Source organism: Oryzias melastigma, linkage group LG6, assembly GCF_002922805.2.
Source record: "Oryzias melastigma strain HK-1 linkage group LG6, ASM292280v2, whole genome shotgun sequence".
In the NCBI taxonomy this organism is placed as follows: domain Eukaryota; kingdom Metazoa; phylum Chordata; class Actinopteri; order Beloniformes; family Adrianichthyidae; genus Oryzias; species Oryzias melastigma.
This window is the reverse complement of record NC_050517.1, coordinates 21,079,744-21,088,924: the sequence shown is the minus strand read 5'-3', so window position 1 is coordinate 21,088,924 and position 9,181 is coordinate 21,079,744. Positions and strand designations below refer to the sequence as shown.

General features: G+C 40.4%; 3 protein-coding genes across 3 annotated transcripts in view; 2 read left to right on the top strand and 1 right to left on the bottom strand.

Moving 5' to 3' along the window:
- The window catches only part of gcsha (glycine cleavage system protein H (aminomethyl carrier), a), a 4,757-nt gene extending 3,896 nt beyond the window's left edge, over positions 1-861 (top strand). Inside the window, exon 5 of the mRNA XM_024282459.2 lies at positions 308-861. Within this exon, the coding sequence (XP_024138227.1) occupies positions 308-405 (98 nt within the window). The 3' untranslated portion in view covers positions 406-861. The remainder of the gene's footprint in view (positions 1-307) is intronic.
- A 1,058-nt stretch (positions 862-1,919) lies between these two features.
- si:ch1073-390k14.1 (deoxyribodipyrimidine photo-lyase) lies at positions 1,920-9,175 on the bottom strand. Its single transcript, XM_024282460.2, has 9 exons — positions 7,233-9,175; positions 4,232-4,736; positions 3,855-4,151; positions 3,593-3,765; positions 3,433-3,517; positions 3,121-3,353; positions 2,858-3,052; positions 2,562-2,787; positions 1,920-2,489 (listed from the first exon to the last, which is right to left on the bottom strand). The coding sequence occupies exons 1-9, from the start codon at positions 7,449-7,451 to the stop codon at positions 1,951-1,953; spliced, it is 2,472 nt and encodes an 823-aa protein (XP_024138228.1). The 5' UTR covers positions 7,452-9,175; the 3' UTR covers positions 1,920-1,950.
- Positions 7,332-9,181, top strand: part of gtf3c6 (general transcription factor IIIC, polypeptide 6, alpha) — a 31,136-nt gene continuing 29,286 nt past the window's right edge. Inside the window, exon 1 of the mRNA XM_036212433.1 lies at positions 7,332-7,464. The gene's annotated coding sequence lies outside the window, so the exon portion shown is untranslated. The remainder of the gene's footprint in view (positions 7,465-9,181) is intronic.

The following is a 9,181-nucleotide window of genomic DNA, read 5'->3' as shown; positions in this document are numbered from 1 at the left end:
GCACGGGATTAAGGTTTTTTTTAATTCTTTAATTACTTTCAGAGAAAGAGGAAAAGACTTGTTGGGGTCAAATGTGTTTATATATATATATATATATAATATAAATATCCTTATGCTGCCGTATTATATGTCCATTTCCATATGTCCATATGTCTCTTCTTTTTTCATTGTTTTGTTGGTAACGTCTAATTTATTTCCCTATAATCTTTGTTGAAAGCTGTCGTTTTTTTTTTTGTTTGTTTTTCTTCCTTAAATGGCATCGCTCATGTTTGACCTTGACTCCCGGCTGAACCTGATTTCCTTACAGGTTGGCTGATGAAGATGACCATCGCCAAGCCTGCTGAGCTCGACAGCCTAATGGATGAGGCGGCGTACGAGAGATACATCCGCTCCATTGAAGATTAACTTAGCATTTCTTATTAAGTGCTGCGCACCCTCCTCTCTTCAAAATGACTGGCGGTAGACGTGCCCGTCACTTACAAACGCTTTATGTCGAGCAGTGGAGCTTCACAGCTCCGGACTGCTGAACTGTCAGTGTATTAGATCTGTTAACTTTAGGAGTCTTCTTCCTACAGACACATCTGTAGCAGGCGCGTCCGCCTGCGTCGACTAAAAACATCTATATATGTGGCGCCTTGAATCCCCAAACAATGGTGATGGTGACTTAATATCTCTAGATTAATTTCCAGTCATTTCAATGATATGACGACATAGAATTCAGATTTAGTACGCTGTTAAATGAGAAAATGCACTTTGTTCTTTGTAATAATAATGTTAGCATGCACTGGAGGTTTGAGTGATGAACTGTGTGCACATGGGACCTTTACAATTAGAAAATAAACATTTCCTCATGGGTTCTTACTTTGTTGTAGTTCATTTCCTAACATTTCAAATGCATTTAAAAACCAAACTGTATACTGCTTTAGTACACAAAATGTGTGTTATGGTTGACATCAATTCTTTCTAAATATACAATTATTCCATTTGTACAAAAAAGTAAGAAAAAAAATCCAAAACAGATGGTATAAGGAAATGCACATTTAGAACAGAAAAAAGAGTTACTCAATCTGAGTTTTCTATAGTTTCAGAACATTTATTCCATTCAATTTTATTTAGATAGCCCGATATCACAAAGACAGTTGCCTCATTGGACTTCAAGCTGGTAATTTTCCAGAAGCAGGTCGGTCATAAAATATAAACAATAGTCAATTGCTAAACTAAACAGATTAAATTAAACTGGTTATCCCTGCCCTTAGACTCTCCCTGTTGTTAAGGAAAAACTCCTAAAAAAAACCTAATTCAGGAAAAAAAAGAAACCTTAGGGATGCCCACATGAGGGAGAGATCCTATCCCAGGATGGACAGGCGTTTTCATTTCACAAACATTGATGCTTTGTGTAAATTGCACTTTTCCCACTTATTAAATATACTTTTCCCACACTTTTTTTGGTGCAATTTTGCATGCTTTTATTTTTTTAAACAGAGCTTTGTGCTCTGCATTCTGATTGGCTGTAGACAATTATCAATCTCCTCCATGCTGTGTCTCCTGTACAGAATTCATTCTGATTTCAATATTTTTTTTAAAAAAATCTATATTTTTCTACAAAAGTTTGAATTTTGAGAGTTTAAAAGAGAGAAAATTGTAAAAATGTTCACGTTTGTCTGAGAAAAGTGCATAAAGTGTGTAGTGAGGTATTTTACAGCCTTAAAACATCTAGAATAAATGTAAAACTAAGTTGACTACTCTGAATTTCGCCTATTGTGGGTTATACTGATAAATAAGGGAACACAGAAACCCGTTGCTACAATGTAAAAAGGCCACAGTGGGAAAGAAAAAGTAAAAAATCTCTCAAAATGTAACCCAGGATTGTGCAGAAAGTCCTGCCATAAATACTTGTATTTTCCTGATACAGCCTAAAGTTCATGTTGTAGCTCTTTTATTCTCCTTTTCCTATGAAGTGACCACCCCACCAGGAACTATAGAGAACCTGTCTTTGGCCGTTGGAGTGCGTCTGGCTCTCCCCCGAGCGGAAGGGGGCGGAGGCAGCCCCTCCATCCTGCGGTAGTCCCGCTCGAGCCGCTCCCGCCTCTGCGCTCCCTCGTACATCACGCTGGCGGTGAAGTCTTGTTGGTTAAGAAAGGCGATGGTCTCGTCCCTCTTGCGGCTCACGTATCCTTTGAGGACGGCGTTGTAAGGGTTCGACGCCGCGTCTGCGTCTGGATCGTCTCGCTGATACTTGAATTCCATGCGGGTGATGACGGGGAGCAGAAACTGCTTCCCTTCTTTTGCTGCTTCTCCGTCCCTCTTAGACCATCCCAGAGCCTCGGAGACGAGCCGGGGGGGCAAAGGCACCAAGTCGCAGCCTGAGCGCTTGTCCACGAACTGTCCAAACTCTTTACGCACTGAAGCCACGTCCTGTAGAGACTGATTTCTCCGCTCCTCCAGGTCGACAACTATCCGCTCAGGATATGTCTCTCCAAACACGATCTCTAAACAGACAGGAATCACATTTTCAAACATGTTTGAATAACCAATGGGATCATATGTAATAAACTCCTCACTTGCTCGCCGCAGCATGGACGCAGGACATTTCCAGGGTTTGTGAATGAGCTCGTCCGGCAGATCTGCGAGTTCGGGGCACCATTTCCTGACGTAGTGGCCATAGGGGTCACAGGTCAGTGCTGCATCCACAGGGTGCATGACAAAGTTCCAGTGGTCCAAGCCGCACATGCCCCCATTCTGCCACATCATCGCATCGATGGCAACATCTGCATCCACCAGGGTGTCCTGAAAGTTTGATCCTGTCAATTCCATTGCCTGATGCATGATGGGAGTTGCACGAAGGACAGAATCCTACCTGGAACCAGCGATAGCCTTCTTGCCATGGAAGATGCAGATATGCAATGAGAAAAGACGCCACCACGTGTCTCGTGTAGTTGTTCATCCAGCCGGTCAGCCACAGCTGCCGCATGGCTGCGTCGACCAGAGGGTAGCCCGTTTTACCTCGCTGCCAGGCTTTGAGGTGGCGGCGATCTGTGTTCCACCTCAGCGCCTAGAAAAACCCCAGAATCAATAATGTATTCCAGACAAAAAGTGATTTAAATTAAGAGATTTGTCAACCTTATAAGGAGGTCTGATAGATTCCCAGGGAAGATCTGGAAACAGCGTTAACTGCCAGTATGCTAAATCTCTCCACGCCAGTTTGCGCTGAAATTTTGGAGATCGACAGCGCGCCCCTTTGGCGTCCCACAGAAGCCAGCGTGGACTGAGCTGGCCAAAGTGAAGATAGGGAGAGAGGCTGCTCGTGTTTGGAGCATCTGCCCTGCCGGACTCCTTTTCGTATCTGTACACACCTGGAAGACGTGGAAAGATACTGGAGTTCAGTGGCGATCCTCACAAGAAACGCTGACCATGAATCTAGCGAGGTCTCACCATCACGAAGGAAGGCATCAAGCCTAGCATGTGCTCCGTCTTCACTAAAGTCCCAGGACGTTCGAATGTTTGCAGCCCAGTCAATCTAAAGCAAGAAAAGACTTTAAAGAAGACTTTCAGAACGACATGGTCTATGTTATGAACAGATGTGCTCCCTCACTATTGTGCCGTCTTTCCTGCGGGGCATGCGAGCCAGACCCAGCGCCTCCAAAGGAACACCCTGTGGCCAACAGGCAGGTGTCGGAAGGGATTGTGGGGGGTCCAGAGGAACCCCGATAGCAGGCCCTGGATTCTGTTTACAACAGCTCGTGAAGTGAGAAACAGAACCTATTCCTACATCGCAGGAAAAAAAACAATCATCAGTTATTAAAAAGTTACACGTTTGACAGAATTTTTGTAGAAAATAGAAAACTCCGACTAACCTCGGAGTCCTACCCCCACCGTGCTAACAGAGTAAGGATCTCTGAGGCAGTAGGAGTGGGAAATCTTGCATTCAACACCTTCTTTTTGGAGTGCCGACACTACCTCATCATCCCTTTCCTTCAGCCAAGGTTCATACAAAGCGTTGGCTAGTAAAGTTCTTGCCCCGGTCTCCTTCACCAGCTGCTTCAGGGTTCGAAGAGAACTTTGCTCCTCTGCCTCAAGAAAAGTGAGGCGGCTGCCAATGCGGTTCAGAGAGGTGCAGCAACAAGCCAAAGCCTGATGAAGCCAATATTTACCTGACAAAAAAAAGCAGAACCTAATTAGATGACAAAAGCATTGTTAAACCCATTTCTTATTGATTTCCTCAGCAACTTACTCGCTCCCCCTGCAGCCACTGTAACTCCTGGGCCCTCCTCCTCCTCAGGGCTCCATATGAAGACAGGGATGACAGGTGCACCCATTTCTAGAGCTGCATTAAGAGCGGGGTTGTCACACAATCTCAAGTCCCTCCTGAACCACAGCAGAACAGGCGGAGATGCTGAAGGTGAACCAGGTAGGCCTATAATACTAACAGCTCCTTTTCTCCGCTTCCTTCTGCTCTTTGCGCTTTTCGGTTTCTCAGATTGATTCGAAGTTTGATCTTCCATCAGGTTTGTACTTTCTTTTACCGCATATTGCTTGGTTTGTGCTTTATTATTGTTCTGAGGATCATTATGTTTAGTTTTTGTGTCCTTGTTTGTGAATCCAGAAGCTGAATTCAGTCGAAATGGGTCGCTCTGGGTGGTTCTGACCTCAGACTGCAGGTGCTGTGTTGAAAGCTGCTGATCTTCCATCTCCATAAGAGACAAAGCCAAAGCAAGCTCCAGGTCATCGTCGCCAGTCTAGAGGTCAAATGGAAAAACGCATCATTAGTTTCTTTTTTTCAGAATGATAATATTTTTAGTCACTATTTTTTATCTTTCAATCAATAAACTTCCAAGCTTCAACTTAGTTAAGGAATAAGAATTACACATGTAGTCAAAACTCATTTTAAATTACTTTATTTTAACATTTATGAGATACAGATTTTTTTAAAGTAGATTTTTAGGGCTGGATTCTAAAAGTTGCTTAATCAAATCAATCTTTGTTTAAAAAAATAAACAGCAATATCATTGTATCAAATATATGTATTTATTTCAGTTTATTGTATTTTTCTCAGCCCAAAATGTGTTTTCAATTATTTTTTTAATCGAAATTATAATTTTAAACATAAAAATTTGGCCTTTTGGCAAATTATACCTCTAGTTATGAGAAAAGCGTTTTTCATACCCAAAAAATGACTGGACATTTGAAAGATACATTTATATTTGAATTAAAAAAAATAGTAAATCAAATCAGGTGCTGAACTTGTGAATAAAAATATAATAGATTTAAATTTTCTTTTTTGTTTTTACATTAGTTTGCTCAATGATTAGTTGCAGTTGTTGAAAATCACACAATGAGATAAAAAAAAAATAATATTATTAACCCCTTAAGCATTAGGCTGTATGGATACATTTCATAATTGCTCCAAAAGAGACTGTCATGTGATAATAAGAGTTCATTCATTCATCATGATTATCTTTAAGAGGGAAAGGGACGTTCTATCAAACAACAAATCCTTTTTTATTTATTTGGCTTGTTGTCTAGGTTACTTTAAAAGAAAAATCTATGTCACTTTTAATATTATTTAGTTTTTGCTGTGTGTATCATGTGTATTGCAGAACATTTTTCAATTCTGTTTAGTTAAACATTGTTAAGTAAAACATTCTGTTTAGTAAAACCATTACCTAAAGCTAAATCTCACTCTACTCCTTTGTCCTACCCTTACCCTTGTCTTCCTTTTCACATACATAAAAGTTTTGGGACAATTATGACTTTGGAAACAGCTTCCTAAAATTGATATTCAAGTTACCTCTCTTTGCTAATAAAAAATGAAAAACCATTACAATTAAAAATGAAGTACAACTTCAAAGCTGACACTTTAATCCAAAGAGATGCACAGATTTATGATTAGATTAGATTAGAATGGTTTATCTCAAGCAATCAAGAAAGAATAATGAATGTGCAATACAATCAATCAACAGAGGTTTACATCCATAAAGACATCAAATAATGAAAATTAAAGTGTGAAGGTTAGATGTCCTGGTCAAGGACGCAATGACCACAAGGAGCGGTCTGAAAAACCAGAAGCGCTGGCAAGACAACAAAACATAATAATTTTCTAGAACAAAATATGGTAAATACAAACTACTGAAATAATATATTCAAAATTATTAATGAGGAAATTAGGTAGACAACCAGAAAATGTCCACTTTGTATAAATGTTGAGGTAGAGTCGACAAAAGAGCAGAAGAATTGGGATTCACACAATGAACATCTAAGGACACAAGGTGTTCAGAATTGGCCTTGAGTCGTACTTAAATTTCCCAAGCAATATTTCCTTTTGGTTCTTGCTTTTTTTTTTTGTTTTTTTTTTTTTTAACTGTAGGACATTTTAGTCAGGTATAAACTCTTTAATCATTTAGCATTAGGAAATGCTGAAACACAAAGTGCTAGTGTATTGGTATTTATGATGATACATTTTCATTTTTCAACTTTTAACTTTGATTTAACTTAAATACAAAGACTTCAGGCTCTATTTAGAAGAGAAAAGAGGACTTGTGAGCATTGTTATGGCATGATATATAATATATATATATATATATATATTTTAAAAAACAGCAAAACTAATATCTTTCAGGAAACACAAGGAAAAAAGGCAAACAACCATACAAACTCATGAGTAGCCAATCAGCTTTCAGGGGAAAAAAAACTGCCTCCATTTTAATTGGCTGATTGGACATTTGCATAAATGGGCAGGTGTACTAGTGTTACCCTTAAACACTCCTCTACGGTAATCGTATTGTTTCATTTTATTTTCCTGCTTTAGCACCGTTTAGCGCATAACTTTAGTAGGCAGCCTGTTAACATGTTCAGTACCAAAAAGACATGCTTAGCCACTAGCCGTTAGCCTCATTCTAGAGCATAAAAGGTTTGAAATGATAATTTCAAGTCGCCATGTCACTTTTTTTTTATTTTTATTGGTTTATTTACTTTTACTTAAAAGGTCACTTGCCTATAAGACATATAATAAGCTTAAACAAAAAGAAAGAAAAGAAAAGTTGAGTTTGCCTGCTAGCAAACATTTGCTGTATGCGGCGCGTAAGATGTAAAATTGCCTGAAACCGTTTTTAAGTGACGTAAATACACTGAAAATAAAGTAGCAATAATAAACTAAATGTTGATATGGGGTTTCTTTGCTCTAAAAGTTAATACTTTTTTTTCAATTTATTTATTTAAGTTTGACCAACGCTTACCTTGGAGAAGTATTCTTCGTAGATCAAGGTGAGGGTGGAGTGGACACTGATGTTGGCCGTGGACAGAGGCTTGATGAGTGTCGGGAACATCGAGTAAGTCTCACGGTGGCCCAGGACTGACAAACAGATCGCAAAGAATCCCTCTGGATCTTCTCGACCCGTCAGAACCTCCTTCAGCATCTCCCTCACCAGAGCGTGGTCATCCTTTGAGGGCGACATCTTTACATTTAAGGTACTAAAAATGTTTGTTATAGATTAGAAAGTTCGGACAGGCGGATACAAGCTGCCTCTTCGTGTTGAACACGAGCGCGTGTTACCAAACAGCAGCTGATTTGCAGTTACACAAGGCACGTGCCAAACTTTGTATAACCTGTGAAGTTGCATATTTGTAATGATAGAAGATCTCCAGTAGGGGGAGCACAAGTCAAACAAATCAAAACCAGGCGAGGAGAAAAAACTGTAACTGACTGCAGTACAATTTAAGCATTGGTGCCTTTTTTAATAACGTTTGAATAAGTTGATAAACACTTACCTCATGAATGCTTCAGGAAAGTTAGCCATTTATTTAAGAATAAATCTTCAACATTCTCCTGACTAGGTCTAAAAACCTAATTAAAATACATCCTTGGCTTTGATTTGGATTGAAGGGAGTAGGGTCCTTTTTTATAGCTTTCATCTTGACATAAAGGTTTTTCTTTTCAAGACTTCTTCTGAAATGTGGCTGAGAAACAAAGCGATGAGACGGCCAACCTAAAAGTGAATTTTTAATCTCTTTCCGTGTTTGCGTTGTTGGAGGCCTGCAAAGTAATTGATTTTTTTAATGAGACAGAGACTACCTTTTGGATGTGCGCAGCAGGGAACGGTGATTTGTGACACCGTGGATCAAACTATTAATCAGCTGGCAGGCAGCACCTAGACTGTGACGCTGGGCGCCGGAGACGGAGCCTCTGCAGTCTCTGTCGTTCTGAGGGGAGCTGTTGGGGTATATGAAGGGACAATGTGCTGAGAGTTGTGGTATGTGAGGAGGGCACAAGAAAAAGAGAGTAGGAGAAAGAGATTGAGAGAGAGGGAGAATCAATAGTGTTTAGACAGAGAAGTGGAGTCTAAGTGTGTGATCAATAGAGAGCAGAGAGGAGAGATTAGCTGCTTTTCTCTCTCAAACTAACACTGACAAATTGGTGAATTGGTGTATCGGCCTTTGGGCTAAACGGATTGACCTGCTGTTTCCATGTTCTGCCGTGTACTGTCAATAAAGATCTGTGTTCATTGTGACTCTCAATGAAGAGAGTGAATGAAGCACCAGGAAGGGGGGGGGGAAGGTAGAAAAGTGCAGCCCAGGTGTTCATCCTGCCTTGATGCCCACATAGTGTCCTCACCTCTGTCTTATAAACACATCCGTGCACTCACATGGGCTTCCTCATGCACACTGTTATAAAACCATAATGACATCTCCGGGAAAATTAATGGAAAGACAGATTAAAAACTAAGTGAGGAGAAACGGGGCAGTGGTGTAACTATTTGCAACTCATAAATCATTCTGACACACCCACGCACGTGTAGACACACACCCAGACACAAACACACACACACACACACATACTGTAATTAACCACAGGCTATTTACTCTCTCCTGCTGTAAATTAGACATGCAGACACAGTTATTACATTAGGGGAATCTGCCATGCAGAATGCTAACACAAGGAGGAGGGGACACTCAAACACACTAGAAAAAAAAAGCCTCATGCAACATAAACACACACATACATGTACACAAGGCAAGGGCTATGGAAGAATCACAGACTGACGGGAGTGAAAATGAAGCTTCAGCACAGAGAATAGGGCCCCCAGCTCTTTGTTCCCTGCTGCATTTCATTATGTGAAATGCCAGCCGACACGCACGAGACACACACAGACACACGCAAAGCACCTCCCCCTTCCCTAAAGCAATC